Genomic DNA, 16,120 nt, shown 5'->3' with positions numbered 1-16,120 from the left:
AAAGTCAACCTGAAATTATAAAATCTTTGGATGATAACTACCACGTGGGGCTAAAGCATCTTACACACCCTCACTTTTTCTGGAACATGTTTAAAGAGTGTTTTGAGAGTTTAAAGAAATACAAGTTTCCTCTCCTAAAAACACATTTGCACATACAGTTTTGCATAACATTTCAGAGAATTTATGACCCCCTGAGTCCCATGCCCAGTTAAAAATCTGTTCTGGCAGATTCTTCTGAAAAAACAAAACAAAACAAAACAGATTGCCTGCTCCAACAAACACACTGCATCTCTTAGGATGACTGAGACAACCACCCTAATTTTCCCCAGAAAAATACTAATGGCCCACCACCATTTATTAGAATTGCAATGCTAATAATAAATTTATTAGACCTCTGGGTTGCAATATCCAGAGATATTACAAACTCCCCCATCCCTCATGAGCTATAGAACAATGTTATGGGCAAATAGGTGGAGACTAGAGTCAGCTTGAATAGGTTTGAATCCCAACTCCATCACTCACTAGCTGTGCGACCTTGGACAAGTTAGTTAAGCTCTTTGAGTCTATGTCCCCTTCTGTAAAATGGGCATAATAACTGCAACTCTGTCAGAGTGGTTATGAAGATTAGATGAAATAATTCACATAAAACACAGCACCGGGCCTGGCACATAGTGAGCCTTCAGAAATGCTAGCTGGCATTTATTATTATTATTATCATTATTAATGTACCCATGCAAGTATCGTGCGTGCATCGTGTAATCCTCTCCTGGAGGTTTGGCTTGCACATGCCAGCGACGAGCAGCTCACCGCCTCCTGAGCTGGTTGAGCAGCTCCAATAGTTGCAAACTTAGTCCTATATTGCGCCGAAATTTGCCTTCTTGTAAGCCCCACCTCTAGTCCTGTTGGCCCTATTCTGCCCTGTGAGGCCACGCAGAACAAGGCTATCTGTCCTACCTCCACCTGACAGCCCCTCGGACGGTGATCGAGTCCGTCCTCCTCCCTCCCCTCCCCCTCCTCGAGCTTGAACATCCTGGGTTTCTTCTCCCAACCCACAACAGACTGGCTGCGCTTACTATTTACTCCGAGGCGTCGTACGGCTTCCCTCACACACAGTCAAGCAGGCCACACGCCCCACCGCCGCCACCACCGTCCCGACCCCCCAGCTCCGCCCCTGCCCGCCGCCCCTGTCCGCGGTGCTGAAGCCGCTCCCCGCCCCGGCGGCCCTCGACGCGGCCCTCCCAGCCCCCGGCCCCGGGCGGCCGCCCAGACCCCCGGCGGGGACCCGGGCGCGCCGCCCCCGCGCTCCCCGCGCCCCCCGCGGCAGGTGCGGCCCGGCCCGCGCCCGACCCGGTGCCGCCCCCCGCCCTGCCCCGGCCCGGCGCGCCCGCCCCACCTGCCCGGCGAAGGGCGCCTCCACCTCCGCCGCCCGCGCCGCCGCCCCCGCCGCCCGGTCCCCGGCCCGCGCCGCCGCCCCCGCCGCCCGCGCGGCGCCGGGCAGGCAGCAGAGCGCGGGCAGCAGCAGCAGCAGCCGCCCGGGGGCCCGCCAGCGGCTCCAGCGCGGCCCCGGCGCGGCGCGGCGGCCCCGGCTCCTCGGCATCCCGGCGGCGGGGCCCGGCCGCGCGGCTGCGATGGCGGCGGCGGCGGCGGCGGCTCCGGCCGGGTCCTCCCGCTGCAGCCGCTGCGGAGCCGCCGAGTCACCGCGCCGCGGACACGCGCCCGGCCCGCCTGCCTCCGCCGCCGCCGCCGCCTCGGCCGCCAGCGCGCCCCCGCCTCCGCGCGCCCCGCCCCGGTGGGGGGCGCCGGGGGCGCGGGGGCAGCGCCGGGCCGGACCCGCGCGGGCGGCGGCTCCGGGCAGCCCCGGGGCAGGGGCCGAGGAGTGGCGCTGGGGAGGGGCGCAGAGGCTGGAGAACCGCTCCCGAGGCAGGATCCAAGGGGGTAGTCTGGGGGAGGGGGCCGGGGGCAGCCCCGGGGGAGAGGGACCAGGCTACAGAAGTAATCCTGGAGACGAAACCACGTGATGGCTCCGGGGGAGGACACCCTGGAGAGCCCTGGGGCGAGGGTCTGAGGGGTGGCACTGGACGAGAGGGGGTCTGAGAGCCAGCCTGGGGGAGGGGATAGAGGAGCGGCCCCGGGGTAAAGGCGGAGTTGGTGCAGAAGGAGCTAAAGGAACACTCCCGAGTCTGTCCGGGAGGGTCAGGGGCGCTGCCCTGGGTCGGGGTGGTGGTGGTGGTGGTGGGGCGTTAGCAAAGCTAAAAGAATAGACCTGAGGAGTGTTTAAGAGGGGGCGACCCTGGGAGACAGAAGGTGAAGTTAAGGCGAAGCGCATTCCCTTATCCCCCAGAGGGAGAAAGCTCACCCAGCTGGGAACATCTCTCATCCCAAACAACCCATATTTATCAAGCACTTTCTATTTGTAAGGCTCTGGGCTACTTGGGATACTGAAAGAAAAACACACACAGGCACAAAAACAAAAAAGAGAAGGCCAGTTCCTTGAAGTGTGGAGGTTTATAGATTGGCGAGAAAACATAACTCCAAAGAAAAACAGGACAGCAAACACCACATGCCAAAAGGGATACAGGCTGGTGCTCCAGGGGCCAAGGGACAGCTGGGGAGGGACAGGGGAAGTCGGGAAAAGGTGTAATGGAGCAGGTGGGACTCTAGCCAGGCCCTGAAGAAAGGCTGGATTTAAAACAAGGGGAGTGGAGGGGGCACTTGGTAGGCAATGAAGGGTGCCCAGGATGTGGTTGGGGCTGTAGATGAGTCTCTCTGGAGCACAGGGTTCCTACAGGAGAGTGCTAGGAAGTAAGGGGAATGAGGGCGAGATGGCAGATGCTAGGATAATGAACTTGAGTTGTATCCTGAAGGTAAACGGGAGTGGGGGTGGGGGTGGAGGGCGCGAGAGCCATTGAAGGGTTTTTGAGTCGGATGATGTGTGGAAAATGGTATTTTATTATTACCTGGTAATTTGGAGGTGAGGAAAGGGCCACAGACATTAGAGTCAAACCTATGTTCAAATCTTGGCCTAGTTCCATCTTTATAAAATGATGCAAATATTACTGTATAGCTTGCTGTAAGGATAAAGTGCTCGGACTTGATAGATGTGCAACATTAGTTCTCCTCCCAGCGTAGAGAATAATGATCAGAGGAGATAGAGAGATTGGCTGGCAGACTACTGCAATAGTCTAGGCATAAGAGAATAATGATAACAATCACAATTAACATTTATTGAGTGCCTACTACATTTCAGGCACTGGGATAAGCACTCTACCGCATTATATCGCATTTACCCTCAATTTAGGATAAGGAAGTGGAGGTTCTGAATAAGTTTGCCAAGCTCACATGATACATAGCTGGTAGAGCTGGGGCAATCTGACCTCAGAACCCATTTTCCCCCCTATGATTCTGGGTGGAGGGTGGCTTGGAAGAAGGACAGATTTATTTTATTTTTTTTAATGATATTACTCTTTATTTTGAAGTTTCATATAATCATATATATGTATAAACATCAGCCTATCTCCTACTACAAAGTGCACCTAAGGGTGTAACTCTTACTCAGACAGATGAATTCAATTTCTTTAATTGTTAAAGGACTCTTCCCATCATTTGTCTTTTTTTTTTATTATTCTCATTTTTTAAAATTATTAAATCATAGCTGTGTACATTAATGCAATCATGGGGCACCATACACTGGTTTTATAGACTGGTTAACACTGGTTTTCATCATACTGGTTAACATAGCCTTCCTGGCATTTTCTTAGTTATTGTGTTAAGACATTTACATTCTACATTTACTAAGTTTCACATATACCCTTGTAAGAAGCACCGCAGGTGTAATCCCACCAATCATCCTCTCTCTGCCCACCTCCCTCCTCCCTCCCCTCCCTTTCCCCTTCCCCCTATTCTTAGGTTATAACTGGGTTATTAGTTATAAATAAATCAGTTTCAAAGTAGGGCTGAGTACATTGGATACTTCTTCTTCCATTCTTGAGATACTTTACTAAGAAGAACATGTTCCAGCTCCATCCATGTAAACATGAAAGAGGTAAAGTCTCCATCTTTCTTTAAGGCTGCGTAATATTCCATGGTGTACATATACCACAATTTATTAATCCATTCGTGGATGGATGGGCACTTGGGCTTTTCCATGGCTTGGCAATTATGAATTGGGCTGCAATAAACATTCTGGTACAAATATCTTTGTTATAATGTGATTTTTGGTCTTCTGGGTACATGGCTAGTAGAGGAATTATAGGATTGAATGGCAGATCTATTTTTAGATCTCTAAGTGTTCTCCAAACATCTTTCCAAAAGGAATGTATTAATTTGCATTCCCACCAGCAGTGTAGAAGTGTTCCCTTTTCTCCATATCCAGGCCAACATCTCTGGTCTTGGGATTTTGTGATATGGGCTAATCTTACTGGAGTTAGATGATATCTCAAAATAGTTTTGATTTGCATTTCTCTGATGATTAAAGATGATGAGCCTTTTTTCATATGACTGTAGGCCGTGCACCTGTCTTCTAGAGGGACAGATTTAAAAGACAATGGACATAAAAGAAGGGGGAAAAGAGGTTGGAGTAATGGCAAATTCAGAAAGATGGATAGCAGTGTCTTCACAGAGATGGAGGCATCAGGAAGAAGAGCTGGTTTGAGGAACGTGACAAGGAAGTTGGTTTTAGGTTTGCTGAGATTAGGGTGACCACAGAGAGGGATATGGGGATGAGTTCAGAAGAGGGTGGAGAATGGATATTTTGGACACATTCAGGTAGGTATAGTCATCAGAGCTAAAGAGGGGAATAAAAAAGCCAGGGCACCCGTGTTGGGCCGCACATATTCAGGGCCTGAAAGGAGTACAGCCAACAGCTGAGACTAGAGTGGTCAAAAAAATGGAAGAATGGACACAGCTGTAGTCCCAACTACTCAGGAGGCCGAGGCAAGAGGATTGTTCAAGCCAAGAGTTTAAGGTTGCTGTGAGCTGTGATATCACAGCACTCTACCTTGGGGTGATAGAGACTCTGTCTCAAAAAAAAAAAAAGATGGAAGAATTAGGATTGTGGAGTGGGAATTGAGAGGAGAGTTTCAAAGAGAGGGAGAGGAGTTGGCAGTCCCAGGAGATCAGAGACTGAAGACCGAGTACATACCATTGAAGTGCGGCTCTCAGGCCTTGTAAGGAGATGGAAACACATAATTGTTTTTATATGATGAGTTATGACAGGGATGGGAACAAAGTATTGTGGAAACATTGAGGAAAGCCAACAACTGCCCCAAGTTGGAAGGTTTGGGAGGAGGTATGTTTTGGAAGGAGGAAAAAGGATATTCAACTGAAAGGGAACAGACTGGACCAAGCTCCTTAAGGACAGGATCTGTCTTATTCGTGTCCTTTTCCGCTAGTGCCAAATGCTCACTGAACTGCTAATGATGCTGTAGAGCTAAAGTTGTCCACCCTGAGCTAGCTTCCAAGGATGGTGGTTGTGGACGGCAGTAGGTAATTAATAATAAGGAAAGAAGAGGCTGATAGGAGTCAATAGATGCCTATGAAAGACTATCCCCAAGATAGTCTTTAGTAAGAGGAAGGTCCAGAGACCACCGTGAAGTCAGTCCAAGAGGAGGTTTAGTAGGCTTCAGAGTAATACCCTAAGATGGAATCCCCACAGCTCTGATTTCTCAGCCTCCAGTCACTATGATGAGCATGAGATAAAATGGAAAAAGCATGTGGCTTGGAGCCGGATGCCTGGATATTCAGATGCTGTCTCTGTCACTCCAGTGTGTCTTTGGGCAAGTGATTTTATCTCTTTGGGCCTTGGTTTCCTCCTTATTTCTCAAATGAAACTAATGGCCTGTGCTTTCCCCACTTCACAAGACGTAACACATGAATGGTTGAGATTCACTTTGCAAAGTACATGGTAAACTGACCAGGGAAAACTTTGGTATTGATAATCTTACCAAGAAGTATTATATCAGTTCCAGAGCTCACTGCAGGGAAACTCAAGCCCCCTCTTCCCTTCATCTCCTCTCTGATTTCTTCATTTAACAAATATTTATTAATCCTTTGGGCGTTAGATTATATGGAGGAACTGGGTTCGAATCCAGAGCTGGCGGGTTTGAATCCAGCCCAGGCCTGCCAAACAATGACAATGACAACCAAAAAATAGCTGGGCATTGTGGCAAGCTCCTGTAGTCCCAGCTACTGGGGAGGCTGAAGCAAGAGGATTGCTTAAGCCCAGGAGTTGGAGGTTGCTGTGAGCTATGACGCTACAGCACTCTACCCAGAGCTTGAGGCTCTGTCTCAAACAAAAAAAAGAAAGAAGAAAAAACATAGAGTGTCCCAAAAGTCATCCATAAAGTCAGTCATACATAGGGAAAATGAGAAATGGTAATTACATGTACCTTTATTTATAAAATATTCATTACAAAATCTTACAAATCTACCTGCCTCGGCCTCCCCGGCATGTAGAGAATATTGTAAAATTTTGTAATGAATGTTTTGTAAATACAGGTAAATTTAGCTACAATTTCCCATTTTACCTATGTATGGTGACGAGTAACTTGGGACAACATGTAGATTATAGGAATAGAGAGGTGGAAACAACTAGAGTCTCGAGTGGGTAGGAGGTGAAGTAGACCTTGAATGACCAGCAGGTGTTTGCTGTAGAGTGGGAGGGAAGTAGCTGTATGTACAAAGGCACAGATATATATGCCTAGTAAATGCCAATAGTGTTTTCATTATACTACCAAGACATGATCTTAACTCTGATTCCCTCATGAGACTACCTTGTAGTTTGCAAGAAGCTTCATGACATCACAACAGATTGAACATAGAAGTAGATAGGAGAATACAACTATCTTCTATTAAGATAGACATTAAAGAGATTTTCAGAAATGTAAAAAACTCTACCATTCTCTCTAAATTTTTTGGTCTTGGAAAATGTAGTTTTTTTAAAGAAAACAAAAATGTTATTTATGTTAGGTAATTTTACTTTGCATGAATTGACATGTAAATATTTTGAAATTTCTCAGTTTTGATTTCTAGTATGATAATAATCAATAGATGTAGTCCATATAAACAAAAGCTTTTTGGAGTCCTCAATACCTTTTGTTGTTGTTATTGAGACAGAGTTGCCCCAGGCTAGAGTGCCATAGCATCAGCCTAGCTCACACCAACCTCAGACTCCTGGGTTCAAGGGATCTTCTTGTCTCGGCCTCCCAAGTAGCTGGGAGTACAGGGGCCCATGACAAGGCCCAGATACATCTTTTTTTTTTAGACAGAGTCTCACTTTGTCACCCTCTGTAGAGGTCTGTGATGTTATAGCTCACAGCAACCTCAAGCTCTTGAGCTCAAGCGATTCTCTTGCCTCAGCCTCCCAAGTAGTTGGGACTACAGGCGCCCACCACCATGCCTGACTACATAATAAGTTTTCTTATTTTAGTAGAGATGGGATCTCGCTGTCATTCAGGCTGGTCTTGAACCTGTGAGGTCAGGCAATCCGCCTGCCTCGGCCTCCCAGAAGCTAGGATTTCAGGCATGAGTCACTGTGCCTGGCCCCCCAGATATTTTTTTAATTTTTAGTAGAGACAGAATCTCACTCTTGCTCAGGCTGGTCTCCAACTCCTGAACTAAAAGGATTGCCCCATCTCAGCCTCCCAGAGTGCTATGACCACAGGCTTGAGCCACTGCGCCTGGCCTCAAAACTTTTTGAGAATGTAAAAAGGGGTTCTGAGACCAAATGGTTTGAGAACCCTGTTCTAGGCAGAATATCATCACTGGAGAAGCAGCATGGTAACATGTGACTTCACTTAACAAGCGAGTTCAACAAATACTTATTAAACAACCTACTTTCTGTTGGGATAGATCAGTAAACAAACGAAACTTCCTGCATTCACAGAACTTAAATTATACCAGGGGTAACAGACAACAAATAATTTAAAAATACATACGTATTTAAGTAGGAGTATCTATTGAGAAAAGCAGGGAAATAGGACATGAAATCTGAAAGGTGTGTGTGTGTGTGTGTGTGACATTTTGGATAGGGTGGTCAGGGAAGGCCTCACTAAGAAAGTGAGAAGATCTGAAGGAACAAGGGAGAGGCCCATGCAGTATCTGGGAGAAAAAAATACAGGCAGAGGGGACAGCAAGAACAAATAAGGCAAGGGCATGCCTGGCGTCTTTGAAGAACAGGGTGGAGACCAGTGTGCTTGGAGTGGAAGAAGAATTCAGAGTTTAGGCAATGAGAGTTACAGAGGGGAGGGTGCGCTACATAAAAATCCAGTGGAAGGTTCTGGCTTATTTTTTTATTTATTTATTTTTGAGACAGAGCCTCAAGCTGTCACCCTGGTAGAGTGTCGTGGCATCACAGCTCACAGCAACCTCAAACTCCTGGGCTCAGGCGATTCTCCTGTCTCTGACTCCCAAGTAGCTGGGACTACAGGCGCCCGCCACAATGCCCAGCTATTTTTTGGTTGCAGCCGTCATTGTTGTTTGGTGGGCCTGGGCTGGATTCGAACCTGCCAGCTCAGGTGTATATGGTCTTAGCCACTTGAGCCACAGGCGCCACCTTCTGGCTTATGTTTTAACAGAACCACTTTGGTTGACAGGCTGAGAACAAGTTGAAAGGCCAAAGCATGAAGGCCAAGCTAAAAGGCTACTGAATATTAGAATAATCCAAGTGCAAAATGATGGTGGCTTGGACCAGGGTCCAGATGGAAATAGTGAGATGTAGTTGGATTCCCATGGATTTTGAAAATATAACATAGGATTTGTCAATGGATTGGCTATGAAATATGAGAGAAAGAAGAGTCAAACTTTTTGACCTGAGCAAAAGAAAAATGGAGTTGCCATTATCTGACACAAAAAAGACTTCAGGAGGGACAGGGTTGTGCAGAAACATCAAGGGTTCAGTTTTGGACATTCTAAGTGGGAGGTGTCTGTTGACTACCCGTGGGGATGTGGCAAGTAGGCTGTTTGGTATATTGATCTGAGTCCAAGAAAGAGGTCGTGAGTAGAATATGAACTGGGAGGTTCTCAGAGTAAGGATGATATTTAAAAGTTAAGGAACTTGAAGAAATTGCTTAGGAAATGAGTTCAGATAGAAAAGAAAGGAGTTCAAATAACTAGATCCTGGGGCAACTAATATTTAGAGGTGGGAAAAATGAAGATAAATCAGCAAAAGACACTGAGAAGGAATAGCCAAAAAGAAGCAAACCAGGACAGTAAGAACTCCTTGAAGCCAAATGAAGACAGTGTTTTAAGGCAGAGAGAGTAAGCCACTGTGTCATACAGATCAAGTAACATACACATTAAGAAACGGTCATTGGTTCCTCTAGCTGTGAAAATCCTTTTAAAGAGGATAAGGAATTGGTCATTGGATTTACCAATGTAGAGGCTGTTGGGGACCTTGAGCCATTCTGGTGGAATGTAGGGGACGAAAGTCTGATTAGAGTGGGTTTCAGGGAAAATGAGAGGAATCAAAAATACGGTGGCTCACGCCTGTAATCCCAGCACTTGGGAGGCTGAGGTGGGTGGATCACCTGAGCTCACAGGTTTGAGACCAGCCTGAGCCAGAGCAAGACCTGTCTCTAAAAAATAGCCAGGTGTTGTGGCAGGCACCTGTAGTCCCAGCTACTTGGGGGGGCTGAGGCAGGAGAATCACTTGAGCCCAGGAGTTAGAGATTGCTGTGAGTTATGACGCCATAGCCTTCTACTGAGGGCGACAAAGTGAGACTGTCTCAAAAAAAAAAAAAAAAGTGGAGTATACAGGAGAAAAAAATGGCTGTTGTAGGTGGTAGTGGACTCAAAAGAGAGGTATGTTTTTATTCCTAACATGGAAGAAATAACACTTGCATACTGACCGAGACTGATCCAGTAGAGAGGGAGAACTTGATGATGCAGGAGGGAGGAGAGAATTGCTGAAGCCCCGTCCTTGAGAAAGCAAGTATTCAAGTGAGCATTTCTCATCCAGAGAAAGAGGAAAGAAGAGAACCTCTGGGAGCATGAATCTGGTATGGGTATGGAGAAGAGCTTGACTGGCATTGTGCTAGATGCTTTCCTTATAAAAGGAAAGAGGAAGGTGGGTTATGAAGCTGTTGGAATGAGGCAGAAACTCCTGAAGTCCCAAAATACTGTAAGATACTGTGCTAATCTTTATTCTCTGTTCCCTTCCTCCCTTCCTCCCTCCCTCCCTTTCTTCCTTCCCTTCCTCCCTCCTTCCTTCTCTCCATCTATCCCTCCCTCTCTCCCTCCTTCCTTCTTTCCTTTCTTCCTTCTTAGACAAAGTCTCACTCTGTCGCCCTGGGTAGAGTGCCCTGGCATCATCATAGCTGACAGCAACCTCAAACTCTTGGGCTCAAGTAATCCTCTTGCCTCAGCCTCTCCAGTAGTTGAGACTACAGGTGTGTGTGACCACACTCAGCTGCGTTTTCTATTTTTAGTAGAGATGGGCGTTTCAAGCTTAATCAGGCTGGTCTTGAACTCTCTGAGCTCAAGTGATTCACCTGCCTCTGCCTCCCAGAGTGCTAGGATTACCAGTGTGAGCCTCTGGGCCGGGCCATTTTTTTTTTCCTAAATCAGATTGGTTTCTTGTTGCCGACACTGGAATGCCATCCATTCAGCTACGAAGGAGAAACTGCCTTGTTGACTCAACCACAGGTAGAGTCGTTTGCTTCTTGAGTGGTAGCTGAGGATCTGCAGCATGGGGCAGCTCTTGGTGCTGTAGGGCCCTAGGCCTGAAGCCAGACAAATTTACCTAAAAGACAAGGATGGAAACAGAAAATATGAGAATAGAGAAGAGGGGAGGGTTTTGTTGTTTGTTTTTTGAGACCGAGTCTCACTATGTCACCCTTGGTAGAGTGCTATGGTGTCACAGCTTGCAGCAACCTCTAACTCTTGGGCTTAAAGCGATTCTCTTGCCTCAGCCTCCTAAGTAGCTGGGACTACAGGGACACAATGCCCGGCTGTTTTTATTGTTGTTTAGCAGGCTCAGGCTGGGTTCAAACCCACCTGCCTTGGTGTATATGGCTGGCACCCTAATCACTGAACTACGGGCGCCAAGCCGAGAGGGAAGTTCTTATTAGGGCTCCGGAGCATCCCTGGAGAGCACAGTCCAGCTCAGAAAGTCTCCTTGGCCCCGTCCTCCTTTCCATGAATTCCTGTTGCAGCAGCTAATAGGCAATGTGGGCCTACCACGTGTGAAGCAATTTACCTCTGTTGTATTGCTTCATTCTCACGACTCTCCTATGAAGTGGATTCTAAGGAAAGGGTAAGAGGAGACGTGAATTACCCAAGGACACACCTAGAAAACAGCAAAACCAGGAATAGAACCCAGTGTCTGATGCTAAAGCTCACGCTCCTTCCCCTGGTGCCTTTGTTCACTCATTCATTACCTCCAAAATTTTATAACTATTGAGAAGCAGCCACTCTGGAGGGTAAGACTAGTGAGATAGTCTTCAAGACATGACAAATAACCACAAAGCATCATGCCATCCTAGAGGACCTCAGAGGTGGGTGAGGTCAGCTGGGGAAATTGGGGAGATCAGCGAAGGCTTCTAAATGGAAGTAGCATTTGAGATGAGCCTACAGAAATTAGGTAATTTTTGTTTTGTTTTTTATAGAGAGACAGAGTCTCTCTTTGTTGCCCTCGGTAGAGGAGTGCTATAGCGTCACAGATCACAGCAACCTCCAGCTCTTAGGCTTAGGCAATTCTCTTGCCTCAGCCTCCCAAGTAGCTGGGACTACAGGTGCCCGCCACGACGCCCGGCTATCTTTCTGTTGCAGTTTGGCCGGGAATGGGTTCTAACCCACCACCCTCGGTATATGGGCCCTACTCCCTGAGCCACAGGCACCGCCCTAGGTAATATTTTTTAAACTATCTTATATACAACATTTGCTGAGTATTACCACACATTTGTTTAACAGCTGTAAGCAACAGAAGACAGTGTGAAGTTTTAATCGGCAGAAAATGGGGGCTAAAGGCCTGGAGGAAGGATCCTATTGGTCAGGATCTAGAGAAGCCCCCAGTTCAGTCCTCCGCCTCGGTCTGAATGTCCAGCCCCAAACGACTTGGGGATATTTCTGCCTTAGTTTTCCCAAAAAAACATAGTTAAAGCAATGTGCACACAATGGAACACAATGTAATTACTGAGAAATGAGAAAGTACTTTGTGAATTAATGGATAATTAGGGCATTATTTATGTATTAAGTTGAAAAAAAGGAAGATCCAGAATCCTGGGTAGAGTATGCAATTATGTGTTATAGTGGAAAAAAGAATACACGTGTGTGCACGTGTGTGTATATATGGACTTTCTACTTGGTTGTTTGCACCTAAAATATGGAAGGATACTGATAGCGTATGCTTGCTTTCTGCAGGAGAGCTATGTGTCTTGAGGACAGAGCAGGAGGGAGGTTTTTCACTGTGTGTCTTTTTTTTTTTTTTTTTTTTTGTAGAAACAGAGTCTCACTTTCTGGCCCTCAGTAGAGTGCCGTGGCCTCACACGGCTCACAGCAACCTCCAACTCCTGGGCTTAGACGATTCTCTTGCCTCAGCCTCCCGAGTAGCTGGGACTACAGGCGTCCGCCACAACACCCGGCTATTTTTCTTTCTTTTTTTATTTATTGTTGGGGATTCATTGAGGGTACAATAAGCCAGGTTACACTGATTGCAATTGTTAGGTAAAGTCCCTCTTGCAATCATGTCTTGCCCCCATAAAGTGTGACACACACCAAGGCCCCACCCCCTCCTTCCCTCTTTCTGTTCCCCCCATAACCATAATTGTCATTAATTGTCCTCATATCAAAATTGAGTACATAGGATTCATGCTTCTCCATTCTTGTGATGCTTTACTAAGAATAATGTCTTCCACGTCCATCCAGGTTAATATGAAGGATGTAAAGTCTCCATTTTTTTGATGGCTGAATAGTATTCCATGGTATACATATACCACAGCTTGTTAATCCATTCCTGGGTTAGTGGGCATTTAGGCTGTTAACACCCGGCTATTTTTTGTTGTTGCAGTTTGGCCGGGGCTGGGCTTGAACCCACCACCCTCGGTATATGGGGCCCCACCCACAGGTGCCGCCCTGTATGTCTTTTTTTGTGAATCACGTAGATATATCTTCAAAAAAGAAATACATACAAGTTGAGCTTTTTAAAAAAGGTACATTTAATAGCGTCTAAGGGACACTTCTTAAAAAGAAAGCTTATATTATAATACACGGTGGCCAGAAAATTTGTGTGCAATTTAAAATCGCACATGAATTTTATGGCCACTGTATTCAGTTCACTTAGGTAGGCAGTTTAAAAACTTCAGACTGGGCAGCACCTGTGACTCAGTGGGTAGGGCACCGGCCCCATACACCGAAGGTGGCAGGTTCGAACCCGGCCCCAGCCAAACTGCAACAAAAAATAGCCGGGCATTGTGGTGGGTGCCTGTAGTCCCAGCTACTCGGGAGGCTGAGGCAAGAGAATCACCTAAGCCCAGGAGTTGGAGGTTGCTGTGAGCTGTGATGATACAGTACTCTACCGTGGGTGATAAAGTGAGACTCTGTCTCTAAAAAAAAAAAATTCAGACTTTCATCTGCATGGCCAAAAAAAAAAGAAAAGCCAGAAATAAAGTAACAAACAAATAATAAACTAGGCAAAATATTTACTATAAACTTTCTTGATATAAAACAGCTCTATTAACCAAATAGAAAAGACCTATAACCCAATTCAGAAATGGCAAAGGAAAAGTGGGTTTCGTGTAAACAGAAATATAAATGGACTTTTATAATGCTTTCTTTTCTAAAATGGCCGACTTCGTTTGTGATTAAAGAAACAAATTAGAGGGTGGCGCCTGTGGCTCAGTGGGTAGGGCGCCGGCCCCATATACCGAGGGTGGCGGGTTCAAACCCAGCCCCCGCTGAACTGCAACCAAAAAATAGCCGGGCGTTGTGGTGGGCGCCTGTAGTCCCAGCTGCTCGGGAGGCTGAGGCAGGAGAATCACTTAAGCCCAAGAGCTAGAGGTTGCTGTGAGCTGTGACATCATGGCACTCTACTGAAGGCGGTAAAGTGAGACTCTGTTTCTACAAAAAAAAAGAAACAAATTAGAGCAATGAGCTGCTGCTTTCTCACCTATCAGACTGCAAATACCAACAAGTTGGATATTACACAGTGTTAAAGAGGGCGTGATAAAACAGACACTCCTCTGTTATTGGAAGACATATAAACTGGTATGTTCTCTTTGGGGCACATACTGGCAATGTTCCAACCTTGGAACACATCGATTCTAATCCTGAGAATTTATCCTAGATAGAAATCCTTGCCTTAGTGCAAAGACAAATGTACAAAATTATTCATTGTAGCATTCTTTGTATTGGTAATTGCCAAAGGTCAAAATCAAGCTAAATACTTCCCAGTGGGGGAAATTGCTATGTCTACATAGAGGAACACTAGGTCGGTATTGAAAAGAACTCCATGGTTCTGTATTACTGTTAAGACAAGATCTTGATTTAGCCTCTCATTATCTCTTACTTGGACCATAGCATAACTTCCCTGCTGGTCTCCCTGCCTGCATCCTGCCCTCTTGCAGGACCTGCTACATAATTTGTGAGGTCCAGTGCAAAATGAAACGGCAGGTCACCTTGTTAAAAAAATATTAAGCATCACAAGATGGTGACAGAGCATTAACATAAGTATAGGGGCCCTTTTATTTGTGGTTTTTTGGGGTTTTTTTTGTTTGTTTTTTTTTGTGCCAGGGCTGGGTTTGAACCCACCACCTCCGGCATATGGGACCGGTGCCCTACCTGCTGAGCCACAGGCACCGCCCCGAGGGGCCCTTTTAAGTGTGGGAGCCTGTCTGCCTGCAGAGGTCACAAGCCCATGAAACCAGCCCTGCCCCTTGAGTGCCACTTGGACACCGACTGCGTCCTCTGCCTGGAATATCCTCCCACCACCACCTCTTTTTCTATATGATGTATCAGATGGCTGTCAAGAAATAACTCTACTGTGACCTGCTTTGGGAAGTTTTCCTTGAACCTTCTCATCCAAGTCACTCTTTCTTCAGTACTCCCTCAACTTTTATACATAGTTTCTTTTGGCCAGGGCTGGGTTTGAACCCACAACCTCCGGCATATGGGGCTGGTGCCCTACCCTTTGAGCCACAGGCACCGCCCTTTACACATAGTTTTATTAACTCTTTGTCACAATTTATTATAATTATTTGTTTAAAAGTCTCTTTCTTAGAGCTTCTCCAGGGCTTGGCCTATGGCTTATGGGGTTTTTTGTTGGTTTGATTTTCATTTTTTAACCCTGGCACTTCGTACATTGCCTAGCGCACGCACGCTGAGAGAATGAATGAGTCGGGGTGGCTAAGTTTGGATGGAATGCTAACTAATCATCCATGTATTTCCTCACAGTCATGCCTCACTTTCATGTTGCTAAATCTGATTGGACTCTAATTGCATAGAGGTCAGCAGATTCTGGTGGGTGGCTGTTGATTCTCGGATCCACAGTACAGTTTCAGAGGTCCTTTGGAGGGTCCCCCAAGCCACCCACACCTCTCTCTCAATCTCCTTATACCTTTCAGGGCTTTAAAATGGGGATCTGATTTCACCAGGGACGTCTGGCCCCTGCAATAGTTTCAGGGTGCCCCCAATCCTTCACAACTCTCAAATGGGGGTGTGCAATACCCCATGGCATAAGAAGACTTTCTAAGGGGCATTCATGCACTGATGCCCTTTAGGGAATTAATTTCCAGATCATCAGCTTCCACTTGTAGCCTGCCTGAGAAAGTTCTCAGGGTTGAGACTCCAAGTTGGCTTTTTCTTCTTAATTGTAGTTTTGTTTGTCTTCACAAGAAAGCCATATCCCTGATTCAGGCCCACCCTGAATCTTACTATGGTATATTGCCTGTGCAAAAAAAAAAAAAAATCTTGAGCGGCCAAAGGGACAATTAAAAATATATCTTTTTTTTTTTTTTTTTTAACAGAGTCTCACTACGTCACTCTTGGTAGAGCGTCATGGTGTCACAGCTCACAGGAACCTCAAACTCTTGGGCTTAATCGATTCTCTTGCCTCAGCCTCCCAAGTAGCTGGAACTACAGGCACCTGCCACAATGCTCGGCTATTTTTTCTTTCTTTTTTGTGGTTGCA

The 16,120-nt window shown here is 46.6% G+C and overlaps 1 protein-coding gene across 1 annotated transcript in view; it reads right to left on the bottom strand.

The window, feature by feature from the left end:
* The window catches only part of MMP24 (matrix metallopeptidase 24), a 65,076-nt gene that overhangs the window by 46,853 nt on the left and 2,103 nt on the right, over nt 1-16,120 (bottom strand). The window contains exon 2 of the mRNA XM_053573753.1: nt 1,394-1,940. Coding sequence (XP_053429728.1) covers nt 1,394-1,940 — 547 coding nt within the window. The remainder of the gene's footprint in view (nt 1-1,393; nt 1,941-16,120) is intronic.

The sequence above is a fragment of the Nycticebus coucang genome, chromosome 21 (assembly GCF_027406575.1).
Source record: "Nycticebus coucang isolate mNycCou1 chromosome 21, mNycCou1.pri, whole genome shotgun sequence".
Taxonomy (NCBI): Eukaryota; Metazoa; Chordata; class Mammalia; order Primates; family Lorisidae; genus Nycticebus; species Nycticebus coucang.
Note: the sequence above shows the minus strand (reverse complement) of the source record. Positions and strands in the feature narration are given on the sequence as shown.